Source organism: Pseudorasbora parva, chromosome 19 (genome assembly GCF_024679245.1).
Source record: "Pseudorasbora parva isolate DD20220531a chromosome 19, ASM2467924v1, whole genome shotgun sequence".
Classification (NCBI taxonomy): Eukaryota; Metazoa; Chordata; class Actinopteri; order Cypriniformes; family Gobionidae; genus Pseudorasbora; species Pseudorasbora parva.
Genome location: NC_090190.1, coordinates 19,559,569 through 19,586,235, shown reverse-complemented (window position 1 = coordinate 19,586,235; position 26,667 = coordinate 19,559,569). Strand labels below are relative to the sequence as shown.

General features: G+C 39.4%; 1 protein-coding gene across 1 annotated transcript in view; it reads right to left on the bottom strand.

Moving 5' to 3' along the window:
- Positions 1-26,667, bottom strand: part of ldlrad4a (low density lipoprotein receptor class A domain containing 4a) — a 216,804-nt gene that overhangs the window by 178,062 nt on the left and 12,075 nt on the right. The window contains exon 2 of the mRNA XM_067426689.1: positions 3,889-4,347. Within this exon, the coding sequence (XP_067282790.1) occupies positions 3,889-3,928 (40 nt within the window). The 5' untranslated portion in view covers positions 3,929-4,347. The remainder of the gene's footprint in view (positions 1-3,888; positions 4,348-26,667) is intronic.

The window sequence follows — 26,667 nt, the reverse complement described above, 5'->3', positions numbered from 1 at the left end:
AAGAGGCACAATCCCACCAATTTTTTTTATGTGTCCTCGTAGTGAGCCCATACATATGTGTGTCAAGTTTGGTGAAAATATTTCATTTTGTTTTGGAGTTATAGACATTTATATGAAAAAACACGTAAAAAATGACTGACACCTGACTTTGATTGGATTTTACTACCCCTTACTATCAATATTTTGAGATTTGGGCATTAGCGTTTAGCTATCGACCTATGTTTCCGAACTTCTGAGGCTGGTTTCGTCTCGATCGGACTAGCGGTTTCGAAGATATCAGCAAATGTTTTTTAAGCACTAAATTACAACTCTGCGCAAACCATATGCCGAAACCTGGCAAGTCTGGTATCGTTGGAGTCGGCAAGGATTCAGGAGACCAAAAAACACACTCCCATCAAAATATGTCAACCACACCCAAAGTTATAAGCGTTTGAAAAAAAAAATTCTCCACTAGGTGGCGCTGTTTCGAAACTTCTCAGGCTACTTCAGGGCATCGTGGTGATGACCCATACCAAGTTTCATAACAATCTGTTCATGCGTTCATAAAATACAGCATTTTTGCACATAATTCAAAATGGCCGACATCCAAAATGGCCGACATGGTAAAATTGGATATCAGTCGACTCGGCATGACGCCCTGAATCTAATGAGACCAATTTTATGATTTTTGGATAAACGGTTCAGAAGTTATAAGCCAAAATAGGCATTTTTCGTATCTCCGGACAGGTAGGTGGCGCTGCGCCGAAACGCTGCATGTTGCTTCAAGTCATGCTTGTGATGACATGTACCAAGGTTGGTTTGAATACGATAAAGCGTTGCGGAGATATAGCCTTTAGTGTGTTTTTGCAACCTCCACGTAAAATTTGTTTGTGCGTTTATTGAAAACGATTGGACGAATCAACTTGAATTCCATAACTTTTTGTCAACATGCTCTGAAGATGATCTGTTTCAATTTTCGTGAAAATCGGAGCAACGGCCTAGGAGGAGTTCGAAAAAGTAGGTTTTTCAGAAAATTCAAAATGGCGGGAAAATTTGCATACCGGAAAATGACATCATAGGGTGAAATCGAATCGGCTTGAGCCAAGGAATCCGATGAAAAAATAATTTTGTTTCTAGCCCTTAGGGGTCAAAAGTTATAAGCATAAATATGAGTGAAACTTTGGACAGGTGGTGGCGCTAGAGGGATTGAGTTAGAGGCACCAAATTTGCTATAGTGACAGCTCAGACTGGCCTCTATGAGTGTGCCAAATTTCACAACTTTTTACCATACGGTTCTATGGGCTGCCAGAGACTCCTATGGCGGAAGAAGAAGAAGAAGAAGAAGAAGAAGCAGAATAATAATAATAGGAACACTAACGATTTCAATAGGTGCCTCCGCACCTTCGGTGCTTGGCCCCTAATAATTAGGGGCCAAGCACCGAAGGTGCGGAGGCACCTATTGAAATCGTTAGTGTTCCTATTATTATTATTCTGCTTCTTCTTCTTCTTCTTCTTCCGCCATAGGAGTCTCTGGCAGCCCATAGAACCGTATGGTAAAAAGTTGTGAAATTTGGCACACTCATAGAGGCCAGTCTGAGCTGTCACTATAGCAAATTTGGTGCCTCTAACTCAATCCCTCTAGCGCCACCACCTGTCCAAAGTTTCACTCATATTTATGCTTATAACTTTTGACCCCTAAGGGCTAGAAACAAAATTCTTTTTTCATCGGATTCCTTGGCTCAAGCCGATTCGATTTCACCCTATGATGTCATTTTCCGGTATGCAAATTTTCCCGCCATTTTGAATTTTCTGAAAAACCTACTTTTTCGAACTCCTCCTAGGCCGTTGCTCCGATTTTCACGAAAATTGAAACAGATCATCTTCAGAGCATGTTGACAAAAAGTTATGGAATTCAAGTTGATTCGTCCAATCGTTTTCAATAAACGCACAAACAAATTTTACGTGGAGGTTGCAAAAACACACTAAAGGCTATATCTCCGCAACGCTTTATCGTATTCAAACCAACCTTGGTACATGTCATCACAAGCATGACTTGAAGCAACATGTAGCGTTTCGGCGCAGCGCCACCTACCTGTCCGGAGATACGAAAAATGCCTATTTTGGCTTATAACTTCTGAACCGTTTATCCAAAAATCATCAAATTGGTCTCATTAGATTCAGGGCGTCATGCCGAGTCGACTGATATCCAATTTTACCATGTCGGTCATTTTGGATGTCGGCCATTTTGAATTATGTGCAAAAATGCTGTATTTTATGAACGCATGAACAGATTGTTATGAAACTTGGTATGGGTCATCACCACGATGCCCTGAAGTAGCCTGAGAAGTTTCGAAACAGCGCCACCTAGTGGAGAATTTTTTTTTTCAAACGCTTATAACTTTGGGTGTGGTTGACATATTTTGATGGGAGTGTGTTTTTTGGTCTCCTGAATCCTTGCCGACTCCAACGATACCAGACTTGCCAGGTTTCGGCATATGGTTTGCGCAGAGTTGTAATTTAGTGCTTAAAAAACATTTGCTGATATCTTCGAAACCGCTAGTCCGATCGAGACGAAACCAGCCTCAGAAGTTCGGAAACATAGGTCGATAGCTATACGCTAATGCCCAAATCTCAAAATATTGATAGTAAGGGGTAGTAAAATCCAATCAAAGTCAGGTGTCAGTCATTTTTTACATGTTTTTTCATATAAATGTCTATAACTCCAAAACAAAATGAAATATTTTCACCAAACTTGACACACATATGTATGGGCTCACTACGAGGACACATAAAAAAATTGGTGGGATTGTGCCTCTTGGTGGCGCTATAATAAAACAAAACATGAAATTCCCATTGACTTCAATGCAGTATTACGGTTTAAAATGCTAATGCTATAATTTAAGAATGCACTAGTGTATCATTACAAAACTCGGTATGTGTCTTCCGCTCTATGTCCCGAAGATATTCAAAAAGTTTCGGGGCAGCGCCACCTTGTGGTCAAAAGTTGTAATAAAATGTACAAAAATGCTAATAACTTTTGATTAAATTAGCCTATTGTAATGAGACTGGTCATAATACATTCATTGGCTCATGCCGAGAAGATAGATACCAATTTTGCCATATTTTGCAAACATATCTGTGCTCCATCTTGTTATTTGTTAAAAATCTACTTTTTCAAACTCATCCTAGACCGTTTGTCCGATTTTCACCAAAATTGATCCGTATCGTCTTCAGACCATGCTGACAAATACTTATGGATTTCGGATTGATAGACAAAACAGTTTTCATATACCACTGCAACAGAGTTGAGCCATGATGCAAAAATGACTCTTGAGGCTGTATCTCTGCAATGCTTTGACATATTGACACCAAACTTTGCATGTGTCATTGTCATCTCAATCTGACTAAACCACATCAGTTTCGTAACAGTGACACCTATTGGTCGAAAGTGATAAACCATTAAACCATTATTATTGACTGTATTTAAAATTTGACTGCTATTTTGCCTAAAATCAACTTAATAGGTCCTTAATGGCTCATTGTTGCAGTTGGCTTGAGACTTCCAGCCATGCTGGCATGTCTTGTCTTCTTCTTTGCGCTTGGCCCCGATAATGGCTGCTTGCAGCTATATTTATTATTATTATTACAGTGAAACATTTTACTACCTTATGTAATATTGTTATTGTGTGTATATTATAAGGGAAGGGAAGTAACTAATTGGTTATGTGATCATGGCAGCAACTATGAGTACTCACCTTATATATAATAAAAGTGATAAGTTATGTTGAGTCTTAATCAGATGCAATAGATCAATTTTAATATTTTATGTATAATATTCATTCACGGGCAAAGCTTAAGGAGAAATTTTATTTACTTAGTGCACATATCAAGGGATAAAGTGATTCTTACCTGTGTTATTATATGTGGCTGGGTAGTCAGCTGCCTGCATACTGCCCTTGCAGTAATGCTTTTGACTGCAGCTTTAACCAGTCCAGTAGAAAGAGCGTTGCTGTGTGACCTCCATTTTGGATCCTCTGGTTCAGCTCATGTGTGGTAGTTGCTCTTTAAACCCCTCCTGGCCAAAGGAAGTGCTGGATTTTCTAAATGACTAGTTACAAAACTCTCTACTAAAAATGCTTGCTAAACAAGGGAACCTATCCTCCAAACCATGGATATGCAGCCATGGCCAACTGTGCAAAGTTTGACTCTAAATCTTGGAAGTGTTTGACGTGTCTGCAAGAATTGTCTTTCTTTCCACTTTTCAGGCTTGGCATGTGAGTGACACAGATGCCCATAGGCACCGTCCTATCCAATGTGCCAGGGGTGTCATCCCTCTTCAAGAGTGCTGGAGTTTCATCTTAGAAGAAACTGAATAGGAAAAAAAAGAGAAAGAGAGAAAACTGGTTAACATGGTTATATTTGAACAAGTGATACAGGTTCCCCTTGGCTGGTTCATTTCGGAAGAGAGCCATATGGAAGACTACACTGGAGAAACAACCTTCTTTATTTGTTCAGATGCAAAAACACAGCAGGGTGGCACTTTGAAGTTTGGAGATAAATATAACTGGGGCTGGCTTGCACACCTCTGAAAGTAAAATCATCTCCACTTCAAACACTACAGGGAGAAGAGAAACCCGCTCGACAAGAAAAGGCAAATGAAACATTGTTAGCAAAAAGAACAAATGTGTAGAAAAAAGACAAAGTAAAGAATATGGACGTGTAGGGCATCTCTGGACACAGCAGTCTGTTTTTGACATCTCTCATCTATCAAAGCAACATGTGACAGTCAAGCCATTAGGAACTGGAGACTCTATAGCCATCTATGATAGAGGTCTGCAAAGGCGTTATATTGACCCTAAAGTCTAGGAATGTGCTATTTTTTTCAAAATCGGATGCATTAAACTAAGGGTTAGATCACCAAAAGATAAAATGTATGTCATTAATGACTCACTCTAATGTCGTTCCACACCCGTAAAACCTCTGTTCATCTTCAGACACAGTTTAAGGTATTTTATATTTAGTCCAAGAGCTTTCTGTCTCTCCATATAAAACATATGCACAGTACACTGTCCCTTTCCAGAAGGACCAGAAAGGTAATAAAAACATCATCAAAGTAGTCATATGGGACACCTGTGGGTTAATTAGAATCTCTCGAAGCATCGAAAATAAATTTTGGTCCAAAAATAACAAAAACCATGACTTTATTCAGCATTGTCTTCTCTTCTGGGTTTGTTTTCAATCCGCAAACAAAGACTCAAACGGTTGTGAATCAGCGTATTGATTCATGATTCGGATCGCGTGTCAAACTGCCTTACTGACTAACGGGTGTCGAACGACATTAGGGTGAGTCATTCATTTTTGGGTGAACTAACCCTTTAACGAATAGTTGACTAATCATTCTCAAGAAAGATAATTAGGCTGGTTTTAACTTCACTCCACCCTGACTGGACACGGTTCTTAATAGGTACTATAAATCACATGTTTGCATTTAAAAACAGCTGGATGGCACACAGCAGAATGGAAGTGAAGTTGAAGGGGAAGATTTTAAAAGTGGGATTATTTTTAACCTGAATTCCTATAGATGCACAAAAAAACAGCACGAGAAGCAATGCAATGGACAAAAACGGTGCAGTTTTTTACCATCTTCCAATAGTCTAACTTTTAATAATTGCATCTTGAGACTTCTGTATTGTGTTGAATTCGACAGCACTCAGTACAAATGTTTTCAAACAGAAGAACTACTATGTGAACACTCAATAAGAAACAGGTCTGCTCGCTGCCTGGTCTGACCGTGACACTGAGTCTAGAAAATTATACAAAGCTCAGGGATTGGACAGAGCTAATTTGACACATCCCAAGATCTGACTACGACTGAGACTACTAATATGTAGACGCAGATTGGCACAGACAGTGCGTTTAAATCAAAAAAGAGAATGTATAATTTGAACAACAGTGCAGTTGATTTATAGTGATAAGGAAGTGGTGGAAGTTAGGAAAGGAGCATGAGTGAAGTTTGTTCATTGTTTGACTGACAGCTCCGATATCAGCCAGCATGCACAAGCCAAGACGCTCTCTCGCTCCTCTCCTCCTTCTTAAGGACAGTTCCTCCTTGTGTCAGCATTCTATGCGACGAATATCTCTCTCTGGAGATCGGCCAGAGCGCCGCGATGTGCTGTGACGAACTGAAAATGGAAGATAGGGCCTCAGTGCAACAACTGCAGCAGATATAGAGTAATGTGAAGGACTGATCTGCATCATTTTTGCACTCAGTGTTTTAAGTGTCCCTGGTACTTTCTAAAACTTCTTACAACTTTTTTTGAGAAGCTGACACCATCCAGGAATCCTTGTACATAAACCCCAGGTGTGTTACTTTGCAGCTCACAAATCATTCATATCGGTACATCTGACCATAGATGGCAGGCTACGTCTTGTTCCTCGAAACTAGGCCAAGAAAGTATATCTGACGCCGAGACTATCCAGGAGATTTAAATGGTTTTTGGTCATGACTGAATGATAAACAAAAGGTTCTATGAGACAGGAATCTAGAGGCTCGGCTTTGACATAATACACTGACTAATCCCCGCATTTGCCCATCAATGGCTGCCCATACATTTCCATTATGACACAGCCACATGGCAGCGCTCTCCTTTGAGACGAGAAACGCCATAGGGCATGTTGCTCTTCTGACATTGATTAACGATCTAACAACTTCCCACCATGCCAGATAAAGGCAGTTTGGCTGAGGGGCAAACACTAGCGCACACACACAAACTCATATACTGTACAATGAAGGTGAAACCTCCTCCCACACACCATCATCGTTCCACTTACAGCCACAGTGTGGAGACCAAATACGCAAATGTGTGAAAACATTTCAGTGCTATTTCAACTGAGCATGTGTGACGAATAAAACTTTGAGGAATGACTAGAAAGAAATCTAGGCCTGGACGAGCAGAACCCCTTTTGCAAGGATAGATGGATAATGGAGTGTTTTAAGGTTGTAGGGGACCAGGCTTTTGGCACCACTGGGATGATGTAGTCTAGTATTTAAAGAGTCGGTAACAAAAACGCTGTAGGTTAAAACTCCTGAAGAGTTGATTCATTAACTACCATCATTGTGCAGTCCCTTCCCAGGTTGCTACAGGTGTATTTTAAATCTCCTTGGATAAAAGAATCATCTAAATGACAAATTATTGAATTAGATATTAGCATTGCAGGTCAATCACTTTAATGTAATTCTTGCGGTTAATAAGATCCTAAGTACAGACCTGAGCAGCCGCTTGGCATTGAATTTATGGAGGTTAAATACAGGTCAAGTTCTGGTATTCTGGGAGGGTTTTGAAAGACACAAGTAGGTCAGCAAGAAGTGATTTGTATTTGCCTAGCCATGAAATAACTACTGCCTGAATGAGCAGCTTAATAAAGCATTAGCCAAGAAAAGACAGAATTGCAGACCATATAGCATTGCAAATGGCCAGTTGGCGTAAAGTGGTCTGCAAAGTCCATGGTGACTCCTACCGTTTAAGGTAACTGACTATTTGACCTTCATCTGAGATGTATTAAGGAAAGCTGGCTCAGAAGAAGAGCAGATCAGGCTTGAGATTATTATCAAATTGAGTAAGTATCCAGTTGATATGATAGAAAGGTATGCCGAGATCCACTCTAAGATCATAGCTGGAGAGACAGAGGAAATTAAGTGTGTTGAGATGAGCAACGAATGCATTACAGTTTTGAGTGCAGATTTTTGGGCCAAGTAAAAAAATTATGAGCTAAGTACCGAACTCAGTGAAACCCAATCCTTAAGGAGACAACGGACAGTGAGGAGAGGTTAAACCAAGGGAACCAATACCAACCAAAAAACTATACAACAAAATACAAGTTATCCTAGACCCTCACCAAAACCCCATGTCACTCTCATTGCAACTTTATTACATAGATACCCTATGAGCATTTCACTAGCAGCCTGCTGCACACACATCAGCAGGGATCTGATGAAGAAGATAAACTGAGAGCGGGGAGTCAGCCTTACTGTGATTACCAAATTAAACTCTGGTTTCTCTCTCCCCAGACTCAAGAAAGAATGGAGGAGTTCCCTCTATCCACTACTTCAAGGCCAGTAAGCTGTTGCTAGGGCCCTTCACTGTCAGTAGGTAAGAAGGAAACTTTCAGTTTCACTATGTCCACACATGACCAAGCCAATTGAGAATCCCTAACCCTAATTCCCGACCCTAAACTTAATCTTAGATTCGCCTCTGGATACATTTAGGATAACCTCCTCACTCACGCTCTCAACATTTTATGTAACCAACTGTCTTATGTAACCGTGCATACTCAACAGCCAGTGTGCGAATTATACAATGACTTCCAGGAGAGTCTTTTTAAAAATCTTTTTAAAAGCTAGATGCAATCAGGATACAATCTATTGAGGTTTAACACAATCCAAATTGCCTTTTGGACAATCTTGAAGACTTTTTTAAATAAAACACTTTTTGTGTTTGCTGGTCATATATAGGATTGAATTCAGGTGGATTGGAAAAGTTTTTCCCAGTCATCTCAATGGCAAAACGTGTCCCAGTCAACCTGAATTCAACCAAAAAAATCTAGAGAGTTAAGGAACAGCAATCTGCAACCACAAAGGGGGGCACCATCTTTTGTCCCAAGGGGTACCAAGATGCAATTTTTAAAGAGAGGGACCCCTCTTTGGGCACCAGGTGAATATGGTGAATAAATAAACATTCTGAAAAAATTGCATCATAGATTTTGTGGTTACAGAAACTTTTTTAACATTCCTTATGTAACAAAAAGAAATAAGGGTTTAAAGGGTTCAAGCATTAAGTAGGGTCTGTCAAACCACCCCAATTCAAGAGCTTTTAAGTAACTGTTATTAGAATCAAAAAGAATATAGACTCATGCTGTTCAGCCATTATTTGGCATAGTTCCTGCTTCTGGCGTAGGAGTGCCCACGTAATAACCCAGCAAGAATATTTGATGAATCTTTTATCTTACGTAAGGTCCCAAAACCTATCATCGTCTCCCTATCTGCTCTCCAACGAAGGATTTCCTTCTCAGTCTCTGTTGTTCTTTACAATAAGGAGCTGTGAATCAGCCCGGATGTGCCAAGCTCAGATTTCATCCTCTCAGGCATATTCTGCTACCTAAAAAGTGCTCAAAAACACACTGATACACATACACAAACCTGCAGTACCCCATTTATAGAACATCCACCTACTCTCAAACTATCATTTTTAACATTATTTTTTTTTTACCACTTGTCCATTCTGAACTGGACAGACACTCATACACACCTGTTGTCTTCAGCAACCACTGATTCATTACAGTCCTGTCATGCACTCAAGTGTGACACAAGCCTTTTGCCTTCTCCATTAGATGAGTCACAGCTCAATTAAACCTCCCCTGGCAGACACACACACTTTTAGCAGACAGCTCATGAGGGTGGCACTGGCTGTAGCAGACCTGGCCTCAGGCAAACATCGCTTTTAGACTTCTGATTATTGCCATAAAGTCAGGCCCACTTTGCACTTTGTTTTCTTAATCTTGCACACGCCCGCTCCTTCTAAATTTCTGACTATTACCGCCTACTCCCACATTTGTATCCCACTCCCACCCTCACCTGCAAACATTCTGTTATATTTTTTTAGAAATTGTGGGGGGAAAAAATTGCTAAACGTCAAGAATAACAGAGATAAATTGTTGTGCTTAATTAAACTGACCATAAGATAAAGTAATGCTAGCACCAAAAATGACAAACACATTCGAACAGCTTTTTATTCAAACAAAACATAACTAGTGGAGCCTAAAACACACAATACAAAAGTATTGTGAAGCTTGCCTTTACATGCACATTAACTTTAATGACATCCCATTCTTAATCCATGGGGTTCTATTTGGAGTTGGCCCACACTTTGCAGCTATAAAAGCTTCAACTCTTCTGGAAAGGCTTTTCCCAAGGTTTAGGAGTGTGCTTATGTGAATTTTTAACCAATCTTGTAGAAGCACATTTGTGAGGTCAGACACTGGTGTTGGACGAGAAGGCCTGGTTCCCAGTCTCCGCTTTAATTCAGGCCAAAGATGTTCTATTGGGTTGAGGTCAGGACCAAACTCGCTCATCCATGTCTTTATGGACTTATCTTTGTGCATTGGTGCGCAGTCATGTTGGAACAGGAAGGGGCAATCCCCAAACTGTTCCCACAAAGTTGGGAGAATGAAATTTTCCAAAATGTGTTGGTATGCTGAAGCATTAAGTGTTCCTTTCACTACAACTAAAGGACCAAGTCCAAGCCCTAATGTACAACCCCATACCATAATCCCCCCTCCACAAAACTTTACACTCGGCACAATGCAGTCAGGCCAGGATCGTTCTCCTGGCAACCGCCAAACTCAGACTCATATATCGGACTGCCAAGCAGAGAAGCATCATTCATCAGTATAAACTTTCCTTGTCCACTTCATGAAGTGGCATGCATTTTAAAAATGGTGGCAGGGATTTCCTGAAGGGAAGTTTGCAAGTGCGTGTCTAAAAGTAGAATGGAACGCAGCCCTTGATTTTATACACCTTTGGTCATGAAAGTGATTGGAATATTGGAATTCAATGATTTGCATGAATTGGTGTCCCAATACATTTAGCAATACAGTGTATTTTATATGCGTAGCAACACACGCACCTAATCATAACAGTAAAACTCTGTCAACCTAATAAGGCACAATATTTAAATTGAATTACTTAAATATAAAACAATTTAAATAAAAAATAGGATATAAAAACCTCACAGATATCAAATGTTGATGTAGCCTAGCAAATAAACATAATGAAAATAAAATAAATAATACTAAACAACATTAAACATACTTAACCAATAAATTAAATAATGAAATCCCTTGGCCTAGCCTTTATGGAGGAAGATAATGTTAATAATCGAATGCAGTGAACTTAATTTGTTGACTCTTTGTAACGTGACAAATCACAGGACTGCAGGATCACAAGACCTGAGCTATATTTGACCGCCCACTTCCACCCGACCCGAAGCAAAGGTAAATCCGCCAGTTCCCGCAAGAATTGTTTTGGGTCCTGCGGGATCTCAATCTTAACGCAGCCATCTACTTTGCAGCTTATTCGGACCAAGAACCACCTTAACCAGGCAGGATGTGACAAGTAATAAGAAATAAATGTAAATCAGTTTCTTTTCTAACCAGTCATAACTTCAACAAGCAACTTTATCGGTTGCTCAAGGCCACAGTTAGAAAAGGTAGACCCAGCCTGATCTGCTGGCGATTTGATTTCGCCCTGCAGCTCAGGCTGGAAACCTGTACATCAATTTTTACTGCTGCTGTCACACTTTTGCGGGAATCAATCCCAGACTGGCTTATCCACCTGGAGCGCTATTGGCGGGTTTAACACAATGACAGATAGAGAGGGATGGAACGATGCCTGATGAGCATGCCTCTTGTGGGCAGGAAAAGGTGAAGGACTATCCAATTGCATAAAGATTCATTTGAACTATGCCCGTTGATCACACCTCTTGTGCAGTAGAAAATACAGATCAGACTCCCCAGACCAATGTTCAATCTTAAATTGAGCTTGGTCTGGTGATAGCCAGACAATGCCCCAGCTTTTTATACAAGAGATTGCTTTTATAACAAGCAGCTTTACAGTATTAAATATGTAAAACTGTTCCTATGTTGCTTTCAATAAGAAATACAACCACAATTTCAACTATAAAGAAGTTATCCAATGTGTTCTTGTTTTTACTCGCATCAGACCTCAACCGACTGAATAAAAGAAATTAACTGAGAAGATTTCCACGTCAAAGAAGGTGGAGACACAGAGCACACCTACCTATTACCTAATTACCATGTACCGATTAGTTTAAAATTGCTTATGGTCAGTTTTTTTTTGGAAAGTTTGCTTTGGTAAGCAGTTTTAAACTTTGAAAACTAAATGATTTTCTTCAAAATTTCATTACACCAGTCCATTATTTTATTTTGATTAAAGTATATTGTATCAGGGCTTGTCGTTTCTAATTATGTTGTGACACTGCCCCACCACTATGAAATATAACTGATTTAAATAAAAAAACACTAATTTTAGCAGCCTATTTCCTTATAAACACGTTTTATTCCAGGCCATCTGACTGACCCCAGGAATTTACTTTGCCAGCCATTCAGAATCGTAAGATTATACCAAGTGCTTAAGGCAAATACATTTTACATTTTATTTCCATGGGATTGTATTGTGAAACATAAAAAAATGGAAAAGATTGACAGGTCTAGAACTGTTGTGTACGTGTACTGTCTGTATTTGCATCTCACATTTGGAACATGTTTATCATTGTATCGTGCCGGGGTCTCATTATTGTCTGGGTGTGTGCGTGTGCACAGGGGTTCAGGACTGAATGGTGCCAGTCTGAGAGTGTCTCTGTGGTGCCCGCCTCGTCTGCCAGCCTCAAGATTGATTTATCAAGACACAGAGAACGAGGCAAAACACCCCCCACCACCACCACCATCTTTCTGTCTCTCTTTAAAAAACACAAAGTCCCAAAAACACCCCCACCCCAATCACATTTCCCCCTCAGACAAGTGCTTTGCAGCCAGAGCTAGACACCGTCTCACACACTCATGCAGGGCGTGGGCCGATGGGGGTGGGGGGTTGTTTGGCGGCTGGCACAGAGGGGAATCATAACACTTGAAGGTAGCAGAGCATGTCGGAGGTAAACAGCATCATTTTCTCTTTTATTTCATTTACGACAGAATAAAATATGGAAATAAAAAATGTGGGCGGATGAGTCTCCCCCTCCCTGCGCAAAAACTTCAGTCTCTCGCCCGCATCATTATCCGTCTGCGTCGTTTTCAATCGGCTGGCGAGACAGAGCTCACGGGGAAAAGAAAAGCCAGCAGAACATTTTTAATCTCTGCCCTGTTCCTGACGAGAGAAAAAAAATACAAAAAATAGGAATGAAAAAGCAGAGGAGAAAGAAGTGTTGCAGTGTGGGTGGAGTTATGACAGGGGCTTTTTTATTTTACAAAAACAAAAGTACTGTAGAGGAACTGTGGTACAGTTATGGCATAGGAAAGAACAGGGTGTTTTTTTAATTTATACCATGGTACCACATTATTACTGGACTGCATAAATTGGACATTATCAGCATTATAAAAAATATTTCTGTCTGTTTGGCTGATTAAAAGGAGTGTTCTTTGAATCCATTCCAATTTCCAAACTCCAATGACAACCTTGTCAATGACTGATACATTTTTTTTATAATGTCATGCGTTTTGAGTAAATATTGCATTAAATAAGTGTTGATTTAATTTAATGTGTATTATATCAGATTATCTATATTAGCACAGTCCAAAATAAACACTGCTCATGAGCCAAATCCAAGTAAAAATTGGCTTAGGTGAATAAATAAGTTGGCCATGTTAGCCAGTAACTTTATTGGGAGCCTGGGAAAAAATTGTGATTTAAAGCATACAAACAGTCTATTAAAAAAAACATATGTAGAGACTGAGTTTTAAATAAATTTCCATCATTCAATAGATCTAGGATATTTAAGGATTATTTTTTTTCTCCAAAACATATTTTCCTTTTTTTCTCCTTCCTGAAATATTCCTTGTATTAACACAAAAATGTACTGAACAAGTATTCACGATTGGTTACAGGAAAGAGTTTGTATGTTTATAAAAATTAATGCCATGCTATTTACATGGAAAACAGCATCACAACCCATAAAATATGAAAAAAATGTAATAAAACATTACAGGTGAGCGACTGGTTCTTTTTTATATGATCTTATTTTCAAAAATATTATAATAAAATATATAATATATAATTTCATAAATTAATATAATAAATTGATATACTATAATAATATAATATAATATAATATAATATAATATAATATAATATAATATAATGCACTTTTTTAAACAAATATTTCATGTCAGATTATTATTATTATTTTTTTTAAATCACCCAGCATCGTCAAAACACTGATGTTGGACACCAGGTATTTGCAATTAAATAAATTTGTATTAAAAACTACTAAATACTTCAACAAAACAAAAAACTCTATGACATTACCATGTTACATGTACAAAAATTTTTTTAAAAAAAGATTTTTATTTAGTTACACTCTAAAAAAAATGCTTGGTTGTTTTAACCCAACTTTGATTCAATGTCAAGCCAGCTGTTGGGGTAAAGTTTTAAATTTTAACCCATATTTGACCCAAATTTGGGTTAAAACAACCCAGCATTTTTTAGAGTGTATCTAAGGCTGAGAGGCCTGTGGAGGTTCACACAATCTAAATCGCTCCCATTTTGCAATGAAGAAAATACACAATACGTTGAAAGGTTGTTTATTATGACTCCAGAGGGCTTTAAGACGATGAGAGTCAGATCAGTATATCAGAAGCTGAATCACATATCAGATAGATGCTAATGCAGCTGTTTCAGCTCGATGCCTCGTTTAAAGATAATATCAGAATGTACTTGTTTCTAAAGGACAGCTTAAAAAAATTGTCTGGTACAGCAACAACACGATCTTATATATCTGCAGCAGAAACTTTTCACAGATCATTGGTTGACGTTATTGGCTGGAGAAGTGCAGACCTGGGCTTCATTTTGTCCTTTCTAATTGACCTTCTATTCTTGCTGATGGGGTTATTTTATCAGTGTCTGTCTTAAAGGAATAGTTTCTGCAAATATAAAAATTCTGGTTCGATCTGTGGAACACGAGGAGACATTTTGTGGTTGTTGTTTTTTTCTCCCTCTTTTTGGAGCTTGACAGACAAAATATATATGCATTGTATGGAAAATAACAATTTTGTGTTCTATAAAAACAAAATCAAAAAGTAATTCAGGTTATGAGTGACATGAAGTTGAGTAAATGATGACAGAATATTCATGTTTGGGATAACCAACCCTTAAATCAGTGATTTAACAATAGCAGGAGAGATAAGTGCTAAAATAATAGTCTAGACAGAAAATGACAGATTGCGTGTTTGTCTGGTGCATGAAGACATGAGATGTCTGGGACCTTCCTGTGGCCCCTCAGGTGTCAGAGAGTCCGTCTTGTGGGGCAGTGAGAAGACAAGAGAGAGCTAGCGAGAGTGCATGGAAAGGGCACAAGCACATTAACGTCTCGTTTGGTACAGAGGGTGCCAGACTATAATGAATAAAGGAGGCGATATTAAAGAGAAAAAGAAAAAGAAAAAGAGAGAGAGAGAGAGAGAGAGAGAGAGAGAGAGAGAGAGAGAGAGAGAGAGAGAGAGAGAGAGAGAGAGAGAGAGAGAGGTGTGAGGATGCCAAGCGCTTGGAGAGACACAAAGGGACATGATAAACCCTGATAGAGTCAAAAAATGTTGGGAATGGAATACTAGTGTAGTGCTTACTTTATACTGTTCTATATACAGTGTATTTCGTATTATTTTTTTTAAAAAGGTATGTGAAATAGTTAGCAGTATGCAGCAAAAAACTAAAAAAAACCTTGTCTAAATGGTTAAAGGGGTACTTCAGCGCTGGAAAGTTGAATCTGTATTTAAACTGGGTCAATAATGTAGTAGAAATGTGAAATTATTTTTTAATTTGGTGCCTTCTAGACTGAGAAAAGACAGAAAATGTATTTTTGTCTCATGGAGATGAAAGACTACAATTCCCAGAATGCTTCGCTGCCCTGTGAGGCCATTCCCAAAGCCACCTACTGGATTACAGAGACTGAGTTGGAGAACAGACACTACAATTAAATACTGAACTTGTCTGTTCAATATAACGATCGAGTTGCCGAGTGAGTCTCACAGCACTAACGCTGCAGGAGTCAGATTACATTTAAAGTCATAAATGAGCTGATGAGCTCTCGTGATGAGAGTGAGGTAATTGCGACCACATTCGAGGCATACATTCACAACGCGTGTGCAGTCTGGCGCGTTTTCAGTTCATGCCTTTGGAAGCTTAACTTTCATAGAAATTCATTTGAAAAGTTAAAACACTTACATTGCTTAGCATCCGTTTAAAAGAATGCCTGCTGCTGCAAGCTGTGCTGTGAGTGTGATCTCCATCCCATGTGCGAGTTGAAAACGTGGAAATGGCTCCCTCTACTGGCTGTAGTCTTTAGCCTTTTGCCAAACATTCCAAAAATGACGCAAATCGTCAATTTGCGTCAGAGGAGGAATTTTTTCAGAAATAAAATGCATAAATCTCTCGTCTCAGCCCCCGTCATTTTTGGAATGTTTGGCAAAAGGCTAAAGAAAATTTGAGGGGGGGAAGCACAATCATTTAAATATACTCCAGGGTTTCTACTGATACAAAGCCATATGCTAAAAGTGACCCTTTAATAGAAATTATTTCTCATGGCAATTTGATCAAATAATGAATAAAAAATTAAACAAATATATTATTGCTTTGGTTTCATTGGTCACACTAGAAGGTTGAGCACCTTGTCCTGTATACCACGCAGTGTCCTCTGGATGTACAGTATACTTACTGCAAAGTATTTTGCCACATGAGTACATGAGAAGGTCATGCATACTATAGTATGCACACACACACAATACATGCTGCATACTCCAAAACTAGTCTGAGTAGTACACTAAACTAGATGCAGAAGAGTGGCATTTTGCCATCTAGCTGTGAGGTTGCAACTGGCCACTGCTCACACCTTCCTTTCGAATCACATAGAGAAGCCACGGTGGCTGACATAGGACAAAGATGTTGTCGTATGAGAGAGCAGAGAGTAGCTAGTGCTCTGTAGAGCAGTTTGTCTCACATCTAAATTTTTCAGTTGGCCGAATTGAATTTCTGTTAATTAACTTTTCACAGAATTTCAATTCGGCCAATGGAAAAATGTATATGTGATCAGTCACTATTTTTCACAGTGACATTTTTTTTTTTAAAGTGTAGAAACACAACTGCGAAAAATGGTGACTTTACTGTAAGGGGACCCATGGTGTATGTGGATAGAAAAGGCTCATTCTAAGGTAATAAAGACATAACGGTTCATTATGTAACGTCTTTATACACCACTGAAAACATAGTTATGTATATTATATTGCATTTCTCTCAATAGATCCTCATAAATACTACACACTGCACCTTTAAAACTAGCATGTGAAATATTATGCAATATCCAATGATACTGTATGTTTCAAACATGGTACCTGCTGCCACGTCTGAATCCAAAAAAGTTGGGACACTGTACAAATTGTGAATTTAAAAAAAAAGGGATGCAATAATTTACAAATCTCATTAAAAAAAAATTACAACAAAATATAGATAACATATCAAATGTTGAAAATGAGACATTTTGAAATGTCATGCCAAATATTGGCTCATTTTGGATTTTTTGAGAGCTACACATTCTAAAAAAGTAGGGACAGGTAGCAGTAAGAATCCGGAAAAGTTAAATGTACATATAAGGAACAGCTGCAGGACCAATTTGCAATTTCCAACTTATTTGGCAACATGATTGGGCATAAAAAGAGCCTCTCAGAGTGGCAGTGTCTCTCAGAAGTCAAGATGGGCAGAGGATCACCAGTTACCCAAATGCTGTGGCGCAAAAAGTGGCGCAATATCAGAAAGGAGTTTCTCAGAGAAGAATTGCAAAGAGTTTGAAGTTATCATCATCTACAGTGCATAATATCATCCAAAGATTCAGAGATTTTGGAATAATCTCTATGCGTAAGGGTCAAGGCCGGAAAACGATAACGGATGGCCATGATATTCGGTCCCTTAGATGACACTACATCACATACAGAACATGGGCTCAGAAATACTTCCAGAAAACATTATCGATGAACACAAACCACTGTGCCATTACTGGCTAAAACTCTATGGGTCAAAAAAGAAGCCATATCTAAACATGATCCAGAAGCACAAGCATTTTCTCTGGGCCAAGTCTCGTTTAAAATGGACTGTGGCAAAGTGGAAAACTGTTCTGTGGTCAGATGAATCAAGGTGCTTTTTTGAAAACTAGGACGCCATGTCATCCAAACTAAAGAGGAAAAGGGCAACCCAAGTTGTTATCAGTGCTCAGTTCTGAATCCTGCATCTCTGATTGTATGGAGTTGCATGAGTGCGTGTGGCATGGGCAGCTTAAACATCTGAAAGGGCAACATCGATGCTGAAAGGTATATCCAAGTTCTAGAACATTTGCTCCCATCCAGACGTTGTCTCTTTCAGGGAAGACCTTGCATTTTCCAACATGACAATGCCAGACCACATACTGCATAAATTACAACATCATGGCTGCACAGAAGAAGGATCTGGTTACTGAAATGGTCAGCCAGCAGTCCAGATCTTTCACCCATGGAAAACATTTGGCTCATCATAAAGATGAAGATGCGACAAAGACGACCTAAGTCATTTGAGCAACTAGAAGCCTGTATTAGACAAGAAAGGGACAACATTCATATTCCTAAACTTGAGCATCTTGTCTTCTCAGTCCACAGACTTTTGCAGACTGTTATAAAAAGAAGAGGGGATGTGGTAAACATGGCCTTGTCCCACCTTTTTTGAGATGTGTTGATGCAATTAAATTTAAAATCAACTTATTTTTAAAATTATACATATTCTCAGGTTAAACATTTGCTGTCCTCTATGTTGTATTCTGAATAAAGTATTGAAATTTGAAACTTCCACATCATTGCATTCTGTTTTTATTCACAATTTGTACAGTGTACTTTTTTGGAATCGGGTTTGTACAATTTACAAAGAAATGTCCAATGTTTAACAATCAAATCAAATACTGACTCAAGATAGCAATGAGGCTTATAATACTTCCTATTAATTTATCAAACTTACAAGGTCATACTGTGCTTTGAAGAGCGCACTGGGATACAGTATTCCATGCAATACTGAATTTTGCCAAATGTATATTCCAGGTATTCTATGCGTACTACAAACTGAAAATGTGCCTATAGTGTGTAAGTATTGAAGGTCATCATAAAAATAAATAACCATTATTAAACAAATAAATAAATAATTTAATAAATAAATAAATATTACTTCCAATTTATTTGTCAAACTTAAATAGATTGTCATATTGTGCATTGTAGAAGAGTGCATTGTGGCACAGTAACCCATGTGGTGCTTTGGCAAAATACTCAACATTCTGACAAATATAGCATGTAATCCAGGTATTCTGTGCATGCAGAAAAGATTTAATACTGCGCACAGTATACATACTGCAAATATACTTTATGGAAGTATGACATTCTGAACATACCAAAAGTGTACAGGATTAATGGCCATTAACAGCAATTCACAGCTAGTCATAATGTATTTCACAAAAATATTCACATATTTAAATTATCATACTTAATCTACATGTAAAGTTACAGCAAAGTCCAACATATACTTTGGCCATGTACAGTGCACGCGATACAAATTGTCACCAGAATAATACACGTGTACTGTACACGTATAGCAGGATTTTAGCAGGTTGTTCAACACAGTAAAAAACTGAAACTAAAGAGACAAAAGAAGAAGAAAGGGGGGTTATAAGATAACCAAAACTTTTTTATCTGTCATACCTTCTTGGGGGGGAGTGAAGACATTGGACAAAGATGTCGCCTGCCTGCGTTCATGCACACTATCAAATGGAGTATACTTTGAAAGGCTACACATTTAACTGTACACAATTACTAGCATATACATAAACCACAAACTATGTATAATTTTGGCTTAAGTACCACAGCACTCCATAGGGTACTGGGGAAAAACACCCTGGCCGGTCCCTATGGTTGTGTGTGTGTGTGTGTGTGTGTGTGTGTGTGTGTGTGTGTGTGTGTGTGTGTGTGTGTGTGTGTGTGTGTGTGTGTGTGTGTGTGTGTGTGTGCGTGTGTGCGCGTTCATGGAGGTGCAGACAGCAAAATGGCCCTGACATTAATGCTGGGGGGGGTCCAAACACTCTGCTGGTAGCACTCTCGCTCAGCAATGCTGGAAGTGTCAGCTTCCACCCAATCAATGGTTCTTACGGTAGCACTAACAGCGTCTAGACGACAGGGTCATTGACTGCTCTTCAGAAGTGTGTGTGTGTGTCTCAGTACAGAGGTCGCACGCAGGGCACGCGCTCTCCAGCAGGACAGACAAGGCATTACATTGACCGTGCATGTGGGGGGAGATAGCTATCTCGTCTCCACATACCTCGACACACACACAATCTGTTGGCAGACTAAACATTTGACTTCAAAGGCCATGTGGTGAATTAAAGCATGTCTGTTCTGTCTGCGCATCTGATGTATGAGGACACTAGAGAAACGAAACCAAATTCTAAAAGTGTGTCCTAAAAGGCACAAGTTTAGACACAAAGATGGGTGGGCCTGACATTACTTTGCAAAGGTTCACAAACACATACTCAGTTGCTTGGTTTGAGCATTATAAGAGCAATTTAAGTTCCTAAAAATGTCTGCTGTACATACAGTGGTGGCCAAAATGATTAGAACACCTGACAGATCTGAAAATATTGACCCTATTTTGACGCCAAAACATTTATTTTTACATTATGATTTAATTTCATAATGTTCATAAAACATGCAGCTGGTTGCTCAGACAACCAAACTTCAGATGAAGTGAGGCGTACTGTTTTTATCCACTTTTAACTTTATTTGGTATGTTCCCCTTTTGCAGCAATTACAGCAGCAAATCTCTCTGGTATAGTGTCAATATATTTCCTCTGAGAACTTCAACACTAATGTTATCCCATGCTTTCTGCAACTGAAGCCAAAGGCTTTTCTTTGAATGTACAATAGATCTGTTGAGTTTATTTTCCAACTCACCCCAAATGTGCTTGGTGGGGTTAAGGTCTGGACTTTGAGGGGGCCAGTCCATCATTTTCAATGTTTCAGCAGACTCCTTCCCTCACAGGTAGTTCCGGCAATAGTTAGAAGAGTGTTTTGGTCCAGATCCAGATCGAATAAGACAACTCTCAGATGCCAAGTGTTCTAATAATTTTGGGCTTAAAGAGCACTCTTGCATTACTGTGATTATTACTCCCTTGGAGACCGAGGTTTGTAACAGAGTAAACTTCAAGTGTTATTAAACTTATTCAGGTAGCTGTAAACATCAACTTAAACATCGTTCTTGTTTTAGAAAGATTCTCTAGCAGCTTGACACTACACAAAAATGTTGAGTAAATTGGGAAAAAAGTGATAGATTTCATTGACACCATATGAAAGTTGCAGTTCTTTACAATGTGTAAATAGTAATTGGATACTATTTGCACCTCAGTATTATGCATTAACAGGATGTAATAATAACAGAGTGTAAATGATTATATTTATTAAAGCTACACTGTGTAACTTTTTTAGTTTATTCTTAGCTAAAAACACTTAGTTCTTTCAAAAATATATGTGCTCATTAATGTATATTTACTTATTTCAATTAATAAAGTATTCTCGTAAGTTTATAATATGCCATTGAAAACATTTCATTTGGTACATTAAAACATTTTCGTAATTTTTATTGAAAGTAAATGCCTTTCTGATTTGATATGTGATGGGAAAATAGAGAATACCGGGCTCGGTAAAAGGCGGATTAGAACCCGGGTCGATCGCGTCAAAACCATAGACTGTAAAAAAATATGGACGCCGCGACATCATCTGTGTCTGCTTGGCAGATTTGAAGCTTTCAGGCAGCCTGTACGCCGCTGACATCATGTGACCGAGTCTGCGCAGTAGTGATTTCGGGACCGGAGTTGCGCAGTAGAGAGCAGGAAGTAGAGCAGGAAGTCCAGTCACGATATCAAAAGCCCGCCCACACTCTCGCAGATGCAGAACAATTAATTACGTTGGCGTGAAATAAACAGTTATGGAAATGTAGAAATTAAAGCTAAAGCTCCAATCTGCACCCAAAAATCCAGAAAAAGTCAGTTAGTGCCTCAGTGACAACTTCACTCAGAGAAGACGTCGATCTCAGCTGTCAATCATGACGTCACACCCCCCGTTTTCATAGCATCAAATAACTAACTAAAACTAATCATCGTGATGATAACTGCCTTCAATGACATAAACTAACTTTGAGGAAAAAATCTTTGAAGTGTAATTTTATTGTTTAGTTGCCTCGCGTCCATTAGAAAACACGGAGGGGCAACTATACTGGGACCGGTCACCGGGGGGCGATCGAGGCGCGAAAGCTTCAGTTTCTGAGAGGGGTGCTGCAGGCTTGGTCAAAAACTGTATTCTTGAGCCTTACACTTTACTGACTATACCACTGAAGACATTGATATACAGGAGTCTTTTTTTAATCTTGTTTGGCCCAACCAGGCATTGTTTGGTGGAGCTAGCTCAAATAGCACTTGCTAACTAGGCAACGCTATTTGCACTTGGTGTAAATGGACACTACGATTAATTAAACTTACTTTGAATCTTAAAGTTAAATTAGTACAAATTAGTTTAAAAAAAACGTATTTAAATAATGCAGGCTTTTAACTTCTACAAAAGCATTCATCATCGATTAACAAACTCATATAGCAGTGTACTCACTAATGAACTGGGGAACAGACTGAGACACACCCTGGGTAGGCAGCCCACCAGGTTAAGAAAGAAAGCTCTAGTGAGGACTGATCATAAAGCCCATCCATTCTTCAATGGACCTCTCTCGTCACTTCATTCGTAAAAGGGAAGAAAAAGAAGAACAACATGTACTGTCCTACATCCCGTCAGTTTAAGCAAACTCTATACAACTTTTCTTAAAAGCATAGAATACAAAACAGATTTTTTTTATTTTGACATAAAAGCCCCGTCTGCTTAAACATGGTGAGTTTTGACATTTGGCTACGTTCTTTCAGCAAAAGTGTTTTTAAGATTAGCCTGTTCTGTCTCTCCATTCCTGAATGCATCTGATTGTATTCGCAATGTTCCGGAGCATGCAGCCTCTTTCTAAAGACGCCCTGTGTTAACAGATGACGATAGACACAAGCCACAGCTGTACGTGCAGTACAATCTAAAGAATGAGGGCTTGTACAGTGCTGTTCTGTTCCGTTCCGTTCGTAGACACACACACACACAGATCTCAACTGAAACCATGCCAACTGCAGACAGAGTCTGCCACAGCACCAGCGAACATTTATAGCACAGTTTTCACACAGGAAAGGTGAAGTGCGCGTGTGTGCAAGAGAGAGACGCAGGGAGCATAAATGTGTTAGCATTTACGCATTGCTATTTAAAGATTTTGCAACAATTTTCACCCAAAACGCCTCTGTAAGAAGTCATCTAGCACATGGTTTAGAGGTCACCCCTTTTAAACAAGGCAGAAGAAGAAAGTGTCTAATGTACAGCACCTGTAAGATCAGCGCAAGTCTGCCTAGCAGCCTTGTGCGGTTCATACTAAATAACGCGATCGCATTGGCTCAGCATATAAGTCTGTCCTTTGAGAAGGCGCACCCGAGGGGTATGGCCTGGGTCATAGGCTTTGCCCCAGGAGGGGATTAAAAAACCACTATGCAGGCCTGAAGCGTCTCCATCTGGACTTTCTATCAGAAATCATGTCCCACAGGCGCTAACTTGGGGCATGTCCATGCAATATGTTCCGCAAGAGCTAGCCAGAGCTTGGCAGCACTGGCAGAAGACAGACAACGCTACGAAAAGACAAAGGCTTAATTTGTGGTACGAGACACAAAGATGGTCTGTAATGAGGGCTTTAGCTAGAAATACTTAAAGCATGTAGAACTGCGCTGTACATCAATACAAAATCATTTTTTATGGATGAATCATGAATTCAAATCTGACCCCATTTACACAATTTTTCATGGAATAATTCAAAGTTTTTGAAAAAAAAGTCTCTTATGATTATCAATGCTGCAGTTATTTGATTAAAAATGCAGTAAAAACAGTACTATGTGTTTACCAGACAGGCTACCAAAACCTATCACCGGCCTGCTGACGGGCTATCTTAAATAGTGAAATTACATCCCTTTCTTGATGCGTGTTGTTCACTCTCTTGACTTGATGTTTGAAGGAAAAATACAAATCGTGGAAGTTCATGGTGAATTTTCTGACTCTGCTGTGAGGCTTGTGCATGTGTGTGTGCTAGTGATGCACGGTTTGCGGTTATATCCACCGATCAGGCGGGTCAAGTAATAAAGAATAACATTCCAATTACTTGCGGGTGAATGAGCGATAAATCATCCTGTTTGTTTGATAATTTATACTTCTGCGTTGGACCTACGCTGTATCCTCTGCGCTGCAAGTTACGTGTTGGTTTTCATTTATACTTCCGCGTTGTTGTCCACGTCAATATGCAATTACTCATGCAGACCACTACTGGGCAGTGCCCACAGGGATGTTGATCGTAACCCCTAGTCTCAAGGCAAAAGCTGAAGAAGTAACTTGTTTACACTGTCACTGCATGTGTTTGAGATGCACCCGAGGGATGGCGGCAGGTAGCGGCGTTTCTTGCACCTTGAGTTGTTGTATGCAATACAAATTAAGCACCTGTAGTTGATTAGTAGAGTAACATAAGAGGCGATCAGGTACTGGATGCGTTTGTGAAATCATGCAGAGCTCGTGGTCGCTGTTTTCAGGTGGCTCGTGTACTGACTAGTGATTGCTTCAATCGTTTGCTGTTACGGAGACTATTCATTCCATTGAAATCACAAAACGAAATGCACCAATTGTGATGTGTCCGTGTTCTTGATATACAATAACTGATTAACATCTTTGGTTTTAATGGAAAAAAAACAATACACAGCAAATCTATATATTTATTCACTAACATAAAAAAAATCTCTGCACTACAAAATATTGTATTATATAGCAGATATAGGTTGAAACTATCCTTTCTGGACACGCACTCATATCGCAGATTTATTTATTTTTATTTATTTATAGACCTAAGGGGGGGGTTCTGGCAGACCAATCATGGCGCTCGCGGTTCGCGTAGAATTTAGGGCTGGGTATTGTTAGGAATTTCACAATTCAATTTGATTTCGATTCTTGAGACTTTATTTCGATTTCGATTAGATTCGATATTGATTTATTAGCTTCGATATTGATTCATTATTAAGTAAAGACACAAATAATTAAGTACCTGAGTATATTTTTAAATAATGTGTGCAGTATTACTAGCCTGACAAGCCAGACCCACATCAAGATGTTTGGTCTGGAAACTCACCATAGACAGGGCTCAATCCGTGGGGCGGGATAAACGGTTGTCTTTCAAACTCCCTCTGCACGCAATAGGATAGCGCTACAACCAACCAGAGCAACGAAGGTGAAGAGAGGCTCGAGAGCAGGGAAAGGAAATGCAGCTGAGCGAATACGCTGCGTACGTGTTTTAAATAGCGTTTAAAAAATAATGACGAAACGCAATATGTGGCAGCCGGTATTAAAGCAGCACTAGGTAACTTTTCAACCTTCATAATATATTTTTTAAGACTCTTGTGATGATAAATTGACTTACAATAGGTTGAATGACACGTCTGCCATAGCCTGATGGGGTCTGTATCGTTTTTAATCGTACTTTTAAACTTCGGGTTTCGGGTAGTAACCCGAGAACAAAAAGAACTACAAAATTCGACAGCTTTACGGCATATACGTCACTTCCACCAACACTTCCTTACATTCGGACGTGCGAGCAGAACTTTGTTCGTCGGATAATACAGTCATGTCCGAAGCAGCACAGACAAATAAGAAAGAAAAGGTTTTGTTGGAGGAAAGCAATAAGAGGAAACGAAAACGTGATGGGATTAAAGGCAGGAGGAGGATCAACATTGGATCAGCGTTTGCTCGTTGGCGTGAGCTGAAGGAGGCGTGCCCGACCGATGCTGTCCTGCTTGTTATGGTGATTACCTACCACTCAAACATTGAACTGAAGTATCATATAGATTCTGTAAAACGGTAACCAATAGACTACTATAATGAAGCTGGCTTGTAAACGTGAGCATCGTGATTATTTGGCGTTTGAAAAAAATAAAACCCATGAAATTATATTCATATGACATGCTGAAACATGCCACTGACTGTAACGTTACCTGGGATGAAGACATTTCACACGCGACGCCAGAAGAACTCTGAACTCCTCTTGCAGTGTTCAGGGGAACTGTTAGTGCTGCACCGACCCGCGGCGCCACTTTTATGAAGTTATTTGGCCCGCACCGCACCACTGTATATATTTTTACAACCCGCCGCACACCCGCGACCATTAAATAGACATAGGGGGTCCGCGGGTTATGAGACGACCCGCGCATTACTAGTTCAGGGCTATCAGGGCTGTCATGTCAACAAATGCATGCGTGATGGCATCCCCTGTTGTAGGATGACAGATCTTACGACAGTAGTTGAGGACATTATTTTTTCCAAACTGTAGGGGGACCCCGAGAGCAAAAGTAGCCAAGTGCGGCTTTAATTCTGTGGAGCACCGCCACATATTAGTCTATGTGTGCAATAAATAACACTGAACAGCTGATCCAAAATGAGCTCAAACATCGGCTTTTAACGTTGGTGGTGCAGGCTTGAACGGAGTGCAGCTGCTGTCTACCCTCTTGCTGTTTTGGTAAAGCACGTGTTGTACAACGCTGAACCACTGGCCAGTGGGCTGAATCGATTCATAGGATTTGATACTAAATTGAGAAGCAAATAATTGCAATGCACTGATGAATAGATATTTTTACCCAGCCCTAGTAGAATTGACACATTGTTACATTTATGGAGAGGTGCGGTCAGGGTACGTTGTGCGCAACACAC